The 18,157-nt window shown below is 53.5% G+C and overlaps 1 protein-coding gene across 6 annotated transcripts in view; it reads left to right on the top strand.

The window, feature by feature from the left end:
• TBCD (tubulin folding cofactor D) overlaps positions 1 to 18,157 on the top strand; it is a 197,583-nt gene that overhangs the window by 123,096 nt on the left and 56,330 nt on the right. For all 6 annotated transcript variants that reach the window (XM_019026377.4, XM_019026376.4, XM_063705981.1 and 3 more), the window contains exons 15-17: positions 7,140 to 7,197; positions 12,863 to 12,892; positions 16,793 to 16,878. In XM_019026377.4, coding sequence (XP_018881922.3) covers positions 7,140 to 7,197; positions 12,863 to 12,892; positions 16,793 to 16,878 — 174 coding nt within the window. The remainder of the gene's footprint in view (positions 1 to 7,139; positions 7,198 to 12,862; positions 12,893 to 16,792; positions 16,879 to 18,157) is intronic.

The following is an 18,157-nucleotide window of genomic DNA, read 5'->3' as shown; positions in this document are numbered from 1 at the left end:
TTTTTCCATTCTTTCTTCATTAATCAATGTTCCACACTTTAAATATAGTAATTTAAACAAATAACACATTTCAAGAATTCAGTGTAACATGTGACCTTTCAGTAGTATTGGCTGGAGCCGGCGTCAATAAAGATAGAAGCCTGTGTTCCTTTTGTGGCAAATGTTAAAGGAAACCAGAAATTCTTGATTCATATTTTTCCCTAGAACACGTGGCTTTACAGGTTTCAAAAAATGAAGCTCTTGTTCATATGGTAAATATGACACAAATTTCTATGCATTCTGAAAAGATTTAGAATAAACTGCCATTTGTTGTTAAAAATAGCAGTTATATAACTTTTTTTTTTTCTTGAGACGGAGTCTTCCTCTGTCGCCCAGGCTGGAGTGCAGTGGTGCGATCTCGGCTCACTGCAATCTCCGCCTCCCGGGTTCAAGCGATTCTTCTGCCTGCCTAGTAGCTGGGATTACAGGCGCGCATCACCACCCCCGATTAAGTTTTTTGTATTTTTAGTAGAGACGGGGTTTCACTGTGTTGGCCAGGCTGTTCTCGAACTCCTGATCTCGTGATCCACCCACCTTGGCCTCCCAAAGTGCTGGGATTACAGGCGTGAGCCACTGCGCCCGGCTGTAGTTATATAACTTTTAGTTATTAAAAGATCACATTCATATGTCTTGATCAGTTTAATGATTTCTAAGATATCATTAACAAAAGCCATTATGATGTATTGAAATAGGATTGATCTTAAAACGTTCGTGCTAATGTAACGTGAGTTCCCTTTAATTTTAAACCAGTATTTTTCTCTTCTTATTTAGGCTATAGTTTGTTATAAAGAGTGTAGAGAGGAAAAGGGAGTGCTTTTCTGTTCATAGAGTTTTTCTGAAATTAAACTCAAAATTTTCAGTTTCAAGTAGTGAAAGCAGTGTTAACAGAAAGTTTCCCAGATACTAATCCTGGGTCTTTTAAGATCTTTAGATAATTAGTTGCTTTCCAAAATAGCTTTTAATTCTGAGCTCATTTTAGACTTAAAGAAGAATTGCAAAACCAGTGGAGTTCTTCTAGGCCCTCCACAGCGTTCTCCAGTGTGAACGTCTCACATTTGGAAGCCAGGAGGTGCAGTGTGGAATAAAGGCCACTAACAGGCTGGTCTGCCCGGGACCCCACATGGCATCTGGTGGTCCTGTGCCCTCAGCCTCCTCTGCTCTGTGAGCTCCTCAGTCTTTATCTTTCTTGATCTTGGGGCACTTAAAAAAATAGGTTTTATTGAGGTGAATTCACTTGCCATAAAATTCACCCCTTTAGGGTCCACAGTTCAGTGGTTTTTAGTGTATTCTCAGACTTGAAGAGACCTCACCCCAGACAGAAGCCATGTGCACCAGGTCCCGTCACCCGCTCCAAGCCCGGCACTGCCAGCCTGCTTTCTGCCTCTGTGGATTTGACCCTGAGACCTCCAGAGAGGACTGGCCAGGTGTTCTGTAGGACGCCCCTCTCTCTGATGTTTTCTCATGTGTTACTGGAAAGAGTGATGTGAAGTGACCTGCCCTCCTCCGTGTGCTGTTGGGCCCATAGCGCCCCACAACGGGTCCTGCGTGGTCTGGACCTTGATCCCTGGTCAAGATGGGGCCTTCCAGGTGCCTCCACTTGAGACTGTGTTTTCCTCTGTAACTAGCAATGTTCTTGTGGGGTACTCGAAGGTTATACAACATCCTGCTGTTTCTCCTTTGGTTTTCACCCCATCCGAGCTCTGTCCAAAGACCTTGTTGTGTGGTCTGGTGGTGGTTCCTGTGTCCCCACCCCGACGTTCAGTGATTGCAGCTTGTTCTTAAGGAAGGCTTGTTCCTCTCCCAGCTTTATTTCATCATTCGCTCCTGCCAGTGTGGACTCATGGGTGCTCATCCTGTTTGGGGGTTATCATCTAACACTATTGTTACTAATTTTGTTTGAGTTATAATCTAACACTAACTATTGTTATGAATGTTGCTCAAATTGTTCCAGCTTTGGCCACTTCAGGTTGGCTTCTGTGTCCTTTCAGCAAGATCCTGTTTTTTTTTTTTTTTTTTTTTTTTCCTTTTTTTCCTGAGCCTTTTTTCTTTCCTTCTGGCACCACAAGATGCACTTGGCTTATCTTTTTGCCCCTGCCCCAGCCCTGGCATCCACCACTTCCCAGGAGTCTCACATCCTCTCGGTGGAGAAACAGTATTTGGAATCCAGGATGCCGGGCTTGGCCTCAGCTGCCTCTAGGTCCCCTCCCTCTGTAGCTGAGTGTGTGCCCCTCTTCACAGTCCATGTTTGCACAGACACCAGCTCTAGCCCAGCTTCCTCCTGGCCTCCCTTCGTGTGCCGCTTCTGGGCCTACTGTGCAGCACGCTCTGCTGCCATGCATCTGCCGTCATGCATCTGACGTGATTTTGGAGCTGCCAGCCCACACCTGTGTGAGCAACAGACTCACCACTCAGGGTGGGACGCTCTGTGCATCCTCCTCACCCTGGGCATCGCGTTGCCAGGCCATCGCTCGGTTTGGTCCGGGATGCAGACACGTCTGCCGATTCCCTCTGTGCTGGGCTCCCCAGGTCTGTGATTGTTGCTTCTTCAATCTGCATGTGGTTGTGTTCTACAACTCGAGCACCAAACAGGACAGTCCATCTCCCCCAAAAACTCCCCAGTCTGCTCCCCAACCCTGGGCCAACATTGGTCTGATTTTGGTCCTGACAGTTTACCATTTCTGGAGTGTCTTATAAACGGAAATAATCAATAGGCTTTTCATTCTGGCTTCGTTGACTTGGCACAGTGCCCTTAAGACTCATCCCACTGATCTTCCTTTTTTTTGGGAGTGCTGTATTGTTGGACGGACCTGGCGGTCACAGGCCTACCCGTCTCCTCGGGTGTCTCCAGTCCTTTCTGGAGGCTCAGGGGGACTCAAGGGAAGACTCTGCTTCCCTGCCTGAGTTGCCCGCATTCCTTTGCTCATGGGCCCTTCATCTACCTTCACAGCCAGCCACGTCCACGTCTCGCTTCATCCTTCACGTACCCTATGCCTGTGGCCCTTTCTTCTGCCTCCTGTGTCTGTCCTTCCTTCCTCCTTCCTGTATGTATTTATCTCCTTACCTGTCTACTTATCAGTCTGTCTCGATGGGGTCTCGCTGTGTTGCCCAGACTGTACTCAAATTCCTGGGCTCAAGGGATCCTCCTGCCTCTGCCTCTCGCAGGCGGATGGAGCACAGGTGTAGCCAGGGCCGCTGGTGTGTGCCACTGTGTTCGGCACCCGCTGGGCTGCAGGAGTAATCCAGGGCCCTCTCCCCATCTTAGGGTGAACTGATTGCCAACCTTAATTCCCCTTTGTCACGTAAAGGAACATGTTTGAAGTGGGACACCCTTATCTCTGGGAGTGGGTATTATTCCGCTGAAGACAAGGGTGTGGACAGATGTGCTGTGACCAGGGTAGTTGGGCTTATGACTTTGTTGTTGTTTACGTGGAGGAACTGGAAGACCTGGGTGTGCTGCTGGATGCCCCAAGGATCTGGCAGGAGGAGGCATCCAGGCCCTCAGGGCAGGTAGCGGGTGGGCCTCTGTGGTGTTGGGAGGTGCTGGGCCCGGAGGTATCAGCAGGAACTGCAGGGCCCCTACTGCAGGCTCCCCACACAGTGACGCCTGTCTGTCCGTCCGTCTGTCCACAGGAGCAGGAGGGGCTGGGTGGGGAAGACGCAGGGTCTGTCTGAGCATAGCAGTGACCCGTACGTGAGGGACTTTGTTGTTGCCGTCTCCCCAGGGTGCAGAGGGTGGTGATTTGTGGCCATCCTTGCAGTGTGAGTGAGCAAGTGGCCGAGGGGTAGACTTTGGATGGCTCCAGGCGGAACTCGGGGAAGGAAGCCGTGTACTCCCATAGCTCTGGGCTCTGTTTGTGGCTGTGGCCACACAGGGCAGGGCCTCAGGGCAGGGAGGCCAGTGCTTTTGGGAGGGGCCTCCCCCAGCCCTCAGAAGCCTCCCAACCTATTCCCCTTGGGCTCCATCCTTCTGTTTTTTTTCTGGCTCTGGTTCCTGGCGTCTGTTTGCAAGGCTGGCTGGACACTGCAACCACCTGGGCTTGCTGCTGTGACCTGGACGCTGGGGTCTCTCTCGGCCCGGTGGTGGTCTGCATACCAGAGCTGAGAAGCGGCCCTGTGGTAGGAGAGGGCCTTTCCACGCTGAGACCACAGATTGTCCCTGCAATAAGCAAACATTTCTCTAAAATGTGAGATAAACGCTTTATCCACTGGTGATCCGTGGTTGTTAGTAATTAAACCAAGTAAACGGTAGCTCATTCGGTCAGGCCGCTTGCCGCCGATGAGGGGTGCGGAGCTTCTGCAGCATCTTGGGGAGGTCCCGGAACGTGGGTCTGGGCTGTGCTGATGCTGGAGCAGCCAGCGGGGAGAGCTGCCAGGCCACTCCTGACAGCCCCGCAGCCGCTCTGGATGGAAGCTTCTCGCTCCCAGCCGATACGGGCCTGCTGCCTGCTGCGGGGGCTGGAGGGTCCCCTCTGCTTGAGCCTCGGGGTACGCCGTGCCTGCGTGCCCTCCTGGCTTTGCCCGTGGTTGGTGGCCGTGTTTTGGGCTGCGTTGATGTCGTTGTGGAGCCCGCTCTGGGCCTCGGCACGTCTGAGCTTGATTGGGGTGGAAAATGCACCTGGTGGTTTGTATTATGTTGTTTCTGTTTTATTTAATTTCATTTGCCATTCTTACTTCAAAAGATGCTTCCTATGTTTGTGCTATATTGTTAGTTTAACTTCCTACCCTTTCCATCTATGAATTTCTGTTTTTATTGTGGTTCTCAGTGACCACACTCTAGGGGTCCTTTCTCTCTCTCCCTCTCTATCTCCCCCTCTCTCTCTCTCTCTCCAGTGACCACACTCTAGGGGTCCTTTCTCTCTCTCCCTCTCTATCTCCCCCTCTCTCTCTCTCTCTCCAGTGACCACACTCTAGGGGTCCTTTCTCTCTCTCTCTCTCTCCCCCCTCTCCCCTCCCTCCCTCCTAGGCAGAGCCTGTGAGACTTGCAGGCATTTCCCCAGAACCCAGGCCCTCTTGGCCATCCGGCTGCTGCCCCACCCAACCTTTGGTCTCTCCTGGGGCTCCTGGATGGTTGGGCGTCCCGAATCCCAAGCAGCAGAGCACTTGGTCACAAGGCCCGAGTCACATGCCCCAGCTTCTGCGAGGAAGTGCAGAGTCCAGCCGCAGGGAGGACTTTCTCAACCGGCCCTGGGGCCAGCTGTCATGCTCCTCCTTGTTTGCTGTGGGCTCACCTCTGTGGGCTGCTCACTCAGACCCACTCGCACCCATGGGACCTTCCCACCTGTTTCTCCTGCCTCCTTCAGTCTGTGCCCAGCACCCCGCTGTCAAGCCCATTCCCCCCCAGCCCCTGACATTGGACATGCTGGAGGAGACTGTGGCCCTGTGGCGTGTTCTGGGCCATCTCCAGGGCCTGGAGCGGGCACCTGTGCCCAGCGCTGGAGGCTGGCGGACAAGTGCTCTCTCTGATAAATGCCCCCGAGTTTCAGTTCTGTGGCTGTAGTTTGTAGGTCTCCTAGCTCAGCATCCCCGAGCCTATGCCCTGGGGACTCATGGGGCCGAGGAGAGAGGAGCGCAGAGAACATGAGGATACGTGAGCCCCTTGCCTGAGAGGTGTGCTGTGAACCTGGAGAGCAAGGCCAGTGGGTCTGGGGTGACAGACGGTACGAGACGCAGGAGAACAGGCTCGAGATGCTGTGAATCCAGAGAGCAAGTGGGCCTGGGTCTGGGGCGACAGACAGCGCGAGACACAGGAGAACAGGCGGGATGCTGTGAACCCGGAGAGCAAGGCCAGTGGGTCTGAGTCTGGGTCTGGGGCGACAGACAGTGCGAGACACAGGAGAACAGATGGGATGTCACGTGCATTGCGGCTGGCAGGGCCGGCGCCTCACACACACGCCCCGGAAGTCGGGATGTGGTGCTGACGGTGCCCGCGCTGCCGGTCTGGAGCGGAGCTTGCTCTCTCTGCAGTGGGACCCGCTTACTTTTCCTTAGCTGGATGTATCTTTCACATTTAGCTTGTTTAACAGCAGAGCTGGTGAGAGGACGCACACCTGGCGTCACCATTGTCCCCTGTGCATGTCCCTGGCGTCCTTCATGTTGATGTGGGCCCCGCCCCACGGCTCAGGTCTGTCAACTTCCCTGGAACAAGGCAGAGCACTTGGCCCCTGGAAGACCTGGAAACCAGGAACCTCGGAGGCGCTGGCGGCCTTGGAGGCCGCTTATCTCCGCGTGTCTGAAATTCTGTTTTCCACCTTTTCCCTTTAGGCTGGTAGGAGGCGCAATCTCTCAAGCCTTCCTTAGAAAGGATGATTGTCCTCCACCCTGCCCCAAACCCCCCTGTGTTCTGTACAACGCCTGATGAGAGCGTTCTGGGTTATTCACAGTAACTAAGCTGGGTGATCTCACGAGAGGACATAATGAAGCCCAAGGAGCCTGGTGGGGACGGGGAGAGGCCTTGCTCTGAGTGTGGCTCGCATGGGGGCAGCGCCTTGGCGTCTGTGTGTGGTGCGGTGGTTTTCCTGCCACTCTCTGGAAGGGGCCTCTGCCAGACGCCTTGCCTTCAGGGCCTCAGGTCCCTCTGGGCACGGTGGGTGTTCATGTGTTTCTGCAGGGTTAGGCTCTGTGCATGGCGTGGTCTGTGGGACCTGGACAGCCCCTGCCCTGGGGCATTTGTGTCGGCCACTTTGGTTTGCCCCGCCGTCCAAACGCTGCCAGTTCTCGTCCTCCAGGGCACCCTGTTTCTGTCTTTCCGTTCACTGGACCTCCCCACCTCGTGCGCCACACCACCACAGCAGGCCAGGTGCGTTCTGCCCCCAGGCCCTGTCCTCGCGGCTCTTCGATCCTGTGCCCTCCGTGTGCGCCGTCTCGTGGCTCTCGTTAGAACCAGCGTCAGCCACCCCCAGCTCCCACATGGCGTCCGGTGTCTTGGGGGTCACATGGGTCTGTCTGCAGTCCCTGGGTGCCTCAAGCTGTGTGTTGCCTGTGGGGCATGTCTGAACCTCAAGTGGGCCTGAGTCGTGAGAGAAAGGCTTTCTCATCGATACTGTGTGGTCTGTACTGTTTTGCAGAATTTCTTTTTAATTACTCCTTTCTCTTTTTCACAGTGCACTGGTGATCGCTGCGGTGTTTGACCGAGACATAAATTGCAGAAGAGCAGCCTCTGTAAGTTTTCTCATTTTGATATTTCCTTTCCTGAAGGTGGGGGGTGGGCCTGGTCTCCCCGATGCTCCTCTGTGCACTGCTGCCTGGCCAGCTCACCCATCCACAGCAGGAGCCGCGAGGGAGCTGCTGAGAGTGCCAGCTGCGGGCAGGCCACTGGTTCTTACTGTCTCTGGGTGTCTTCAGCGTGTGAAGGGCGGTCAGGGTTAAGCATCCCCAGAGCTGCAGCCATCACTGCTGGGGGTTGATGGATGATGCAGGTGAGTGGGAGGTGCCCGATGACAGGTCTTGGTGCAGGCAGCTGCGCGCTGAAGACGCAGAAGAGAGTGGGTTCTGCGAGGGTGGCCAGAATGTGGCGGCGGGACGGGTCACTCACCGGGTGGCTTTGAGCCTCGGGAAGGGCTGTTGCGAGCAGTGGTCAGCTCTGCTTCACCCGGCCACACTCGCCTGGGCCTTGCTGGATGTGGGAGCTGCCTGCAGGACTGGGTGAGTCTTGAACACAGATGGCTGGTTTCCTCTAGAGAGAGCCCTGTGACGTTTGGGGTGAATTCTGGGTGTGAGGAGCTGTAGCAACTGCTGCTACGCTGAGCAGACTACTTCATTTGGCTCAGAGCTGGGCTGGAGTGAGGCCTGTGTCTCTTGGGACCACAGAGAGCGGGCAGTTGAGACGGTGGACCAGTCTCAAGATAAGAGTCTTTATTTCAGATACAGATAAGACGCTGAACACGTTTTAAGAGGGTAAGAACAGAGAGGCAGCCCTTTGAGAAAGATGGAGGGGTGAGGTTGGCTTTTGGTGATGGGGTGGGCCCCACAGTTCCTCATGGGCTCGAGCTGCTGGAACTCTGTGTGCAAGCTCAGCATAGCTGGCTTAGTGGGAACCTGTTGAGGGAGCCGTTCACACTACCTGATACTGTCAGACTTGGGGGCCAGTGGACCAGGTGGAAGGGGTGCTGGGACTGGTGAGGGTTTCCTGTCAGCCCTGCAGTGTGTGGCCCCTGGTGAGTGGGACCAGGTGGAAGGGGTGCTGGGACCGGTGATGGTTTCCTGTCAGCCCTGCAGTGTGTGGCCCCCCTGGTGAGTGGGGCCGTGCAGGTGCAGTGTTGGTTCTCTCTCTCTCTCAAATGCAGGAGCTCAGATGATACCCTGAAGTCTTTCTAGCTCAAAATGTCTGTCATCTTCTATAGCTTCTGGTGGTCTGCCTGCTCTCTGTATCCTGAAGTAGTTAGAAGTCTTTCTCTGCCTCAGGTCCTTTAAAACTAGAGAGAATTCACCAGGAGAGCTCAGAAGCTCTTCTCTGTCCCTGAAGCTGCTCTTATTTTGTCTTCAGCATCAGAAAAAACCTCATAATTTTTTGGGGAAGTCCTCACATTTTTGCCCTGCTATTTGCCCAAAGGCAGTAAATGTAAGACTTTGAAATATAATACAAGTTTATGTTAAATCTGTACTTAAATTAAGCTTTTAGATTTTCTTTACTGCAACCTAAGACATTTCATGGGAAGCAGTAATAAAATTAAAGTACTTAGGCTTCTATGAACCCTGAATATGAGGTGAAATAATATAAATCATTTTTCACATTAAAATCCCTTTAAATTGGCAATAAATCTTTTCTGATAAATACCACCGAGTGCACCTAGCTTACCCTGTAGCTTGCAAAATTAAAACAGCCAAAGGTAAAAGACACCTTGTTTGAAGCTTATTTGGAAATGTGAGGATTGAGGGCCTCATAATTGGGAATCATTTTTTCCAACTGTGGAGCTGCTGCTTTCAGATAATGATGTCTCGGTCTTTCTGGCTCAGCTTGGGTTCCTTTTTGACGCTGTCTCACTGGGTGAGGTCACCCCTGTGAGGCCCCGAGGCCTCTTCAGCACCGGCCAGGAGGCAGCAGCAAAAGGCGTTGAAGTCCTGTCCCTCCTTGGGGCTGGACACGGTCCCTTGCCCCTGAACTCTAGACGCCCTGCATTGCCCTGGTGCTCCCATGTCGAGACTGGCCACGGCAGCAAAGGCCGCGGTCGTCCATCCCATGGTTTGTGACCCTCCCAGCAACGCTGTGAGGAAGGTGCTGCAGCTGGTTCTCAGCATTGGCAGGAGCAGGGCGACTCAGGCAGTCAGCATGTGAGTGAGTTTGTGAAAACAGTTCCAGCTGTGTTCGTTGCTGAATGCTGGTTTTTCTGCATATTGGAAGGAATCTAGCAGACCCCCAAACGTGCTGACATTGCAAGAAGACATGTCTCCCGGCGGGGAAGGAAGGGGCAGTAGAGATGGGGTGTGGTCATGGCTTCTCGTTCATCATGAGGAAGGGGGATGGGGCCCCGTTCACTCACAGTTTAAGTAAAGGCACTTAAAGCCTCCATTTAACTGAGAAGATTTTAAATCTTTTTCTTCCAGCATTTCGTTTGATATATAGTGTCTGACCTCTATTTGTGACTTTTTATTTTGGGATAATTGAGATTTATATGCAGTTTTTCCCCCTCCCCTCCCCTCCCCTCCCCTCCCCTCCCCTCCCCTCCCCTCCCCTCCCCTCCCCTCCCCTCCCCTCCCCTCCCCTCCCCTCCGCTCCGCTCCCCTCAGCTCCGCTCCCCTCAGCTCCGCTCCCCTCCGCTCCCCTCCCCTCCCCTCCCCTCCCCTCCGCTCCCCTCCCCTCCGCTCCCCTCCCCTCCGCTCCCCTCCCCTCCCGTCCCCTCCCCTTGCCTCCCACTCTCTCACCCAGGCTGGAGTGCAGTGGTGTGATCTTGGCTCATTGCAACCTCGGCCTCCCGGGTTCAAGCAGTTCTCCTGCCTCAGCCTCCCGAGTAGCTGGGATTACAGGCGTGCACCACCATGCCCGGCTACTTTTTGTATTTTTAGTAGAGAACGGGGTTTCACCATGTTGGCCAGGATGGTCTCGAACTCCTGACCTCAAGTGATCTGCCAGCCTCGGCTCCCAAAGTGCTGGGATTACAGACGTGAGCCATTGCGCCTGGCGGAGATTTACATGCAGTTTTAAAGACTAATGCAGGGAGAGCCCATGCGTGTTTCACCATTGCCTCCATGATAAAATCTGGCAAAACCGCAATGAAATATCACAGCCTAGAACATTGAGCCAACCCACCAGTCTTATTCCTTCTTCCTTGGTTTTACCTGTACTCGTGTGTGTGTGTGTGTGTGTGTGTGCACGCGCGTGTGCACTCACGCGTTTAGTTCTGTGTGATTGTATCACATACAAATTCACGTATCCACCACCACAATCAGGATACACAGCAGCCCTGTCTTCCCGAGAGGCCTGTGCTACTGCTTTGCCCACAGTCCCTGCTGTTTCCCTCTCCTGGCCTTTGGCAGCCACCGGTCAGCTCTCCGTTGCCTGTTCTATTCTGTCATCTGGAGAATGCTGTGTAAATGGACTCTGTGGCCTCTAACGCTGTAGCTTTCTTCTCTCGGCACAGCTCTCTGGAGACCCACCCCGAGCGTGGTGGGTGGTGCTGGTTTGCTGCTTCTGTTGCTGAGTGGTGCCGTGGTTTGTGTGACCATTCATGTGTTAGGACATCAGGATGGTTTCTAGTCTTTAAGCTGCTGTAAACATTCGTGCTCAGGTTTTCGTGTGAGTGTAACTTCCATTTCTCTGGGTTAAATGCCAGGAGTAGTTTCTGGGTCGTGGTAGTTGGACATTTAAACTGCTTTCTAGAGCAGCTGCACCATTCACGTTCGCACCACCACCTGCCCGCAGCCCTGCCTTTCTCTGTCCTCGCCTGTGTCTGACATGGCCAGTGTTTTCTGTGTCGGCCTTTTTGACAGGCATGTGGTGATACGTCGTTGTGGTCTTTACCTGCGTTTCTGTCATGCCTGATGGTGTGGAGCATCTTTCACGGGCTTACTTGCCATCTGTACCTCCTCTTTGGTGAAATGTCTGCTCAGGTCTTTTACTCATTTCTAAGTGGATTTTTTTTTGTGGTTGTTGAGTTTAGAGCACTCTTTACATATGTAGGATTCTGGTCCTGTGTTGGATTTGTGTTTGGCTTTCTCCCAGTCTGTAGCTCATCTTTCCATCCTCTTCATAGGGCAAGAGTTTTTAATTTTTTAATTTTGCTGGGGTCTCGATCAGTTTTTTGTTTTTGTGGCCCATGTTTTTAGTGCTTTTTAAGACGTGAAGACTTTCTTAAGGTCTGGGAACTCCGCCTCGCCCTGTCCCGGGGATGCTGTCCCGTGTTTTCTGTTCTGCTGGTTGGTCTGCGTGTCTGTTCTGCCAGCGCACACTGTGTGACAGGCTGTGCTGCGATGCTGCTGTGCATAGTCAGCCTTCGCACTGGGCAGGGAGATGCCTCCCAGCGTCTTCTTCCTCAGGACTGTTTTCCCTGTTTTAGGGCTTGTGCTTTTCCACATAAATCTTGAATTTTTAAAACATCTTTTAGATACCACTGGAATGGTACATGTCTTCCTAATAGTGTATGTTAAATTGATGTTACAGTATATCTTTGTTGCATTGCCTTTTGGCGGGTTTTGTTTCTTACTTTCCTAATGAATTTATCACAAAAGTTACAAATTTGCAAAGCAGCAGTCAGGTCTCCTCCCTCCCCTCATAAGAGCTGCACAGGAGCCTGCTGTGAAGCGCCTGTTTCCTCCAGTCTCCAGCCCAGCCCAGGGGTCTGCCTTGGAGCCACCCGCACGTCTGGTTTCTGTGTGATTGGCCAGAGGCGGTGGGCGCGTCTGCTCCTTTTCCCTGGGGGGTGGGGGCACAGACCCTGGGTGGCTGTGTTTCGGCTCCTTACTTGGTGCCCGTCTGTGTGTGCTCCTCCCAGCATCCCTCGCTCAACCTTGCCCTCAGGAAGCCCCCAGGCGAGTGTTGGCAGGAATCCTGCCAGGCGGGAGGTCGCTCCTCCAGAGCGTGGTCCCTGAAGCCGCCAGCCTCCCTGGCCTCGCCCCTTGCTGGTGGTGTGTGTGGTGTGGCCGTGGGTGCACTTTGCTGGGTCTTCCTGGGACACTGAAGTCTCCTGTGTCTCCAGCCCTGAGAACTCGGAGCCCAGGTGCTTTTGGGAAGGACGGGGCACCAGCTGGTGACACATGGGAAGGGAGGTGTGGTTGTCACCTTGCCCAGGTAACCTGCTCTGCCTGGTCGGTGCGCCTAAGGAGGGCAGGGTGTTTGGGGAGGACATGAGAGGCCTCCTGGAAGCACTTCATCCTGTTGAAGTTCACATTTTGACCTTTTCAGCAGCCCTTGCTCTGGGCCTGTGCCTGGCCCTGGGACTTGGCCTGGAGAGCCTATTGACACCGTGCCATGCGTGCGGGCAGGGCGCCCTACCTGGAGGGCGGCACGTGGTGCCAGTTGGTGACCATGAGCTGCCTCACTCCTGAGGAAGAGTGTTCGGGCTCTGGGCTTTGATTTAACCTGCCTGTCTGTCTCTCCGTGTTGACAGTCAGGGCCTCCGCGTGGGTGCTGCTGGGAGGCTCAGTGGTAAAGGCCACTTTTCAGGATGTGTCTGATTTTATAAACTTGAATTCTTAAATTGTGGTTTTAAAGAGCACCAGGACGTAAAAACAGAGTGACGCACCTTGAGGCTCTGTTCAGCCAACAATGAGGGCTTTTATTTAAAAAATAAAGCCGTGGGTCATTAACGTTGTGCTGTTTGTTCTGAACTTGCCTCTGGTGTTGGCGGAAGCTGACCTCGCTCACCTGCTGTGTTTGTTCTTTGCTCCGCAGGCTGCCTTCCAGGAGAATGTGGGGAGACAGGTATGGCTGCTTTCAAACACCTTTATTCCAAAAACTTCCTGCGGGTTTATAGGTAGGAATCTTGAGAGCTATAACCCTGGTGTCTTCTCGCACTGTGAGATGTGGTGTGGCTACATCAGTGCCAGGGTCATGAGTTCACTATAGGACGCACATGTTAAACAGCGAGTCCTGTTTCACAGGGAACCTGCACGTACAGTAATTTACACACACAGGCCGGAAAGCTGTGCTTTACGCGTTGCCAAGAGCCACATAATGTGGCTCTGCAGGGTGGGGCGGGTCCCTGGGACCAGCCTGGCCTTGCAGGGACGCAGACCTGACCCCGCCTCATCCCACACAGAGCAGGAGCTGGCTCTGTTGACGTCAGCTCATGCCTCGTCCAGACCGTAGACGGGCCCAGAAGTCAGCTCCCAGAAGCTATGGACCCCACGACCCCACGTCATGCTGGGGATGCTTTTGCTGTGCCCTCTGACCCTGACATCTGGTCACTGGTCAGCTTCGCCTGTGAATGGGGGGCCCCAGGTTATTCATGTTGTGTGTGATGATGTCACATCTTGGGCGTGTGGTCGGGTCTTGCAGGAGAGTGGGACAGAGGCCGGAGAGGGAACTGGGGTCTGGGCTGGACCTGGGCGGGGAGCAGAGTTCCCACGAGAAGTCAGCCGAGAAGGCTCTGGAGTTCCCGGACAGCAAAGCAAATGCAGCCGGGGTCTGGGCTGTGGCCAGGTGGTGTGGGGCGGCATGGGGTGGACGTGGGCCTGCGGACCCTTCTGACCTGTGGGGAGCCCTCCAGGCAAGGTGTCTGACCTGGAGTGGAAGCATCGAGGCCAAATGAGTCCAAAGGAAAAGCCGGATGCCAGAGTCAGCTGGAGAGGCGGGCGGACGAGGACTTGCGCCTGTTATTGAAATGGTTCTGGAGGAGCCTGGCGTGAGTGGTGTGGGCAGCTTTCTGTAGACGGAGCCCAGGAAGGGGCGTGACTTCTTCTTGCTGGCCTGAGGCGGCCGAGGCCCACCCAGCGTCCTTGGGGTGCCGTGGGGCCTGCATGTGTTCAGAGCCCTGAGCCCTGGTCGGAGCCGGTTCACTAGGAAGAGACACCAGCCTTGCAAGGGGAGCCTGGGTGTGCAGACAGCAAGAGCCGCCCAGGCCAAGGAGAATGTGAACGAGGTTTGGTCTTTTGAGTGGAGAGTGTGGCTGCTGTGAGGAAGAAGGAGCTTGTTGGAAACCACTTAGCTGAGCCGAGGGACTTGCCAGCTTCCTGGAAAGTGAGAGCCCAGGAGAAGAAGTCTCCCTGTCCCTGGGCTTCCAGCCCCTCCAGAGCCCCCACTGGAGAGGGGCGTGCTGAGGCCAGAGCCCGGGGTGGCGACCGTGCTGGGTGGGCCCTGGGGCGCACTCCGCCATCACGCTGTGTTCCGGGTTCCCAGATGCTGCTTCCTGGGAGGAGCAGCCCGGTTGCACAGGGAGCCACGGGGCCCTGCAGCTGAGCTGACCAGCCTCCCTGTGTGTGTGGCTGGATTTGAGCCACGTACCTTTGTTGGGGCAGCTCAGGTTGGGGATTGATTGACAGGGAAAGGAAAGGCCTTTACACTTGGTCTAAATTTAGGCAAGCAGCCAGAAAATGGGATATTCCCGTGGGGGCAGGAGTCTTGCACCTCAGTCCTGAGCCTGAGCCGTGTGAGTCTCAGAGCATCCTGCACAGTGACCAGCATGCGGACGGCAGTGGGAACCTCGTGGAAGAAGCTGCACAGATTTTGAAGAGACACAGACTTTGAAAGAAACGCAAGACGCGCAGGTGCGGAGCGTCTCCCAGCCCCGCACGGCCATGTCCTGCTGAGGTTGGATAGAAACATTTGAGAAGAAGGTCGAGAACTTGGCAAGGCAAAGCAAACGGGAATGGACGTGTCACATAGCACACAGGGAAGCAGCCTAAAAACCCTCGGATTTGGAGAAGGCTGTTTCTAATACACAGATTTGGAATGAAGTTGTAAGAAATGAGTTACAGTAGAGGCCGCTGGGTAACAGCAGCAGGGATGGGGGGTGGTTGGGGAGCGGCCTGGGGGACACAGAGGGGGTGGGGGCAGAGATGAGGGACCAGCTTCTCTGTCCAGGTTCGTCTTGGCTGGAGTTGGAGACTCTGGTCCTGAGTGGTCTCTGCCTTCTCCCTACTGAGCCCAGGGGCTCTTGAGCAGGTTGTGACTAACCCATGGGCAGCTTCCACGTTCAGGGCCTGTCCGACATTCCAGCCCTATGACCCTGCTCCTAGGCGAGTGCTGTCCAGGTCCCCGACACCATCAGACCCTTGTGGTGGCCTGTCCACACCCAGGCCCCCCACTTCCCGCCTGCACAGGTGAGGAAGTTGAGGCTCAGGGCAGCTGAGCCCGCCTTTGTCTGCTCGGAGCCTGTTGTTCCAGCCCTAGCCTGGCCAGACAGAGCCTTGGCCCCTGTGTTGGTCTTGCTTTGTTCTCACCGTGGGGGGATGCTGGACACAGAGTCCCCTTGTTCTTGTTCTCGGTGAGACCTGGTCCTGGGCCACCCCGGACATTTCCCTGGGCTCCTGCCTGCTGTGATGTGGGACATGGAGTTGTACCCCAGTGGGCGACATCCCAGGTTGTGGCACCTGCTGTCTTTCTGCAGAGTGAGCTGCAACACCTCCACCCGGGTGCAGGTTTCTCCCCTGTTCCACGGTTCAGTGAAGGATGCTCATGCTGTCACTGATTCCAGCAGCCTCAGGCAGAAGTTTATGGTATCTCCATCAGCCCAAGCTCCCAGTGTAACCCTTGGGAGAGATTTGCTGGAAGAAAGCCGCATGGTACCTGCTCATTCCGGCCTCTTCTGGTGGGAAGGAGGGGTGTGGCCCCGGATGTTCTCAGGAGTGCTGGCTGTTCAGTTACGTTTACTTGTGAAGCTATTACATGAAGGTGTGAGGTTTTAATGATCAAGTGCAGGGTGGTGATGAATGGGTTAAAGACGTCAAGGAAGGATCTGAATCCCGGCCTCGGAGGTGGGCAGGCTTGGGAGACCTTTGAAAAACCCTGCTGTGGTTTATAGCTGTAAGGCTTTCTATGTTTGGTTTAAAGTTTGTCATTTGTATTTTCTTAGGAAATTATTTATGTTGTTTTCAGAATTTCACATCCTGGAACCTGAGAGTGGTATCAGTAACACCATGTAGGCTTCGGGGCTGGAGCTGGGGCTCCACTGGGAGGCTGTCGTGGCGGGGTGGGAGGAGGTGCCGCCTCTCCCATGTCAGAGCCTCGGCGGCTGCTGGTCCTTGATGCTTCTGGGGTCAGCTGTCACCACCCCCAAGAACCGGCTGGGCCAGCTGCCCCCAGTCAACGTCTTGCCTGCCCAGGACAGCTGAGCGAGGCCTGGGCTCTGGTCCAGGCTTTGTAGACCGTGCAGGCGGCTGCATCCCCGACCTGACCCAGGCCTGCTCACTGTGGTGTGCACCGACCTGCCAGCTTTGTGGCACTTTGTGGCACTTTGTGGCACTTTGTGGCACTTTGTGGCACTTTGTGGCACTTTGTGGCACTTTGTGGCGTGGGGCTCAGGCCGATGGAGGTCAGTGGCTGTAACACTGTTGAGACCTGAAGACCGTTCACGGTGTATGTTTTCAGGAAGGGTCTCTTACAGCGTACCAAAGTGGAAATGTCTGAGTTGTTTGAAAAAGATGAAATACTTGTGAGCGGTTTCAACGATTTCGCGTGGTGTTGCCCGGGTAGACCGTCAGGAAGTCAGTGTGACGTGGAAGTCCTCGGCGAGCCGTGTCTGTGGTGTGTGGCTTGCTCACCACCTGCCTCAGGGCTCGGGGTTCATGAGTGTAAATGTCTGTGGATGTGATTATTGAGCTTGGTGAAATGCCTTTGTTCATTCAAATTCTTCTTTTTCCCCCATTTCCACTTTCTTATTAGGGCACTTTCCCTCATGGTATTGATATTTTGACCACAGCTGACTATTTTGCCGTCGGTAACAGATCCAACTGTTTCCTGGTTATAAGGTAAGTCTTTAATGTATATCACAAAAACAGAACATCCTAAAATCAGAGTGGATGTCAGAAATCAGCTACCACCATTTTCTATTTTCATCCAGTAATGTCCACTCAATGGAATGTAGTTTTTGTGTGAAAAATTAAAAATGGAATTGGGAACAGTGACTGAAACTTGTGTTTCATGTTGATTGGACATACCTCATGCTTTACTACGCTAGATAGGGGACATTTACTCACGTGTTAAAGAGGGGCTCAGCCTCAGGAGTGCGGCCTTGCCATGAGTGCTGTCTCTGCTTATGATTTTTCTCCTGGTCACCCCGTTTTACCCGTGCTGGTTCTGTGTGGGGCTTGGAGTTTGAGAGAAGGCAGCTGCAAGCACGGCCACACCTCCTCCTGATACTTCCCTACTGGATGCCTTAAATGCTTTCCCACCGTGAAATCTTGGATTAGAAGGGACTGTTTCTTTCTGTTTCGGTAATAGGAAGTGTTTTGAAGTTGAAGTTATCTGTAGATTGTCTATGAAATGAGTAAGAGGTATTTTAGAAATCAGGTTAGAAACAAATGTTTAGCGCCTCTAATTGCAGTTTACAGAATTATATCAAATTGTTTTAGTTGTGTAATTAGGTACTGGGGAGGTTACTTCAGTTATCTTAGTTGATCCATTGCAGCAGAAATGTGAGAAAGGGTGTGACTTTATTTATTTATTTTTGGAGACAGAATCTAGCTCTGTTGCCCAGGCTGGAGTGCAGTGGGGTGTGACTTTATGAAGTGATTTATTTGCCTTAAATTAGGACCAGAAGCATGCCCGATGCATTTTTAACATTAACCATTAAATACCCTAAAGATCGATTCCCCAACAGCCCTGCTGTGTAGACTGTGCAGAAAGGACGTTTCTCCATCACCAGCCTAGGCAGAATTTTGAAAATGTAGCGTTTGGCCTCTTTCCCGGGAAGGATCTTTGAACACACTTATCTGTATTTTTATACCCTTTCAGGTTTCCTCAACATTTAATGTCCTTTTTTGCCTTATCAGTTCTTTCCTATTAATACTTGGCCATATATTTTATGTGGAAAATCTACTGGCCTGATGCAGTGGCTCACGCCTGTAATCCCAGCACTCTGGGAGGCCAAGGCGGGCAGATCACCTGAGGTCAGGAGTTGGAGACCAGCCTGGCGAAACCCCGTGTCTACTAAAAATACAAAAATTAGCCAGGCGTGGTGGCGGGTGCCTGTAATCCCAGCTCCTCAGGAGGCTGAGGCAGGAGAATCACTTGAGCCCAGGAAGCGGA

This window comes from Gorilla gorilla, chromosome 4 (assembly GCF_029281585.2).
Source record: "Gorilla gorilla gorilla isolate KB3781 chromosome 4, NHGRI_mGorGor1-v2.1_pri, whole genome shotgun sequence".
Taxonomy (NCBI): domain Eukaryota; kingdom Metazoa; phylum Chordata; class Mammalia; order Primates; family Hominidae; genus Gorilla; species Gorilla gorilla.
This window is presented reverse-complemented; position numbering and strand designations above follow the sequence as displayed.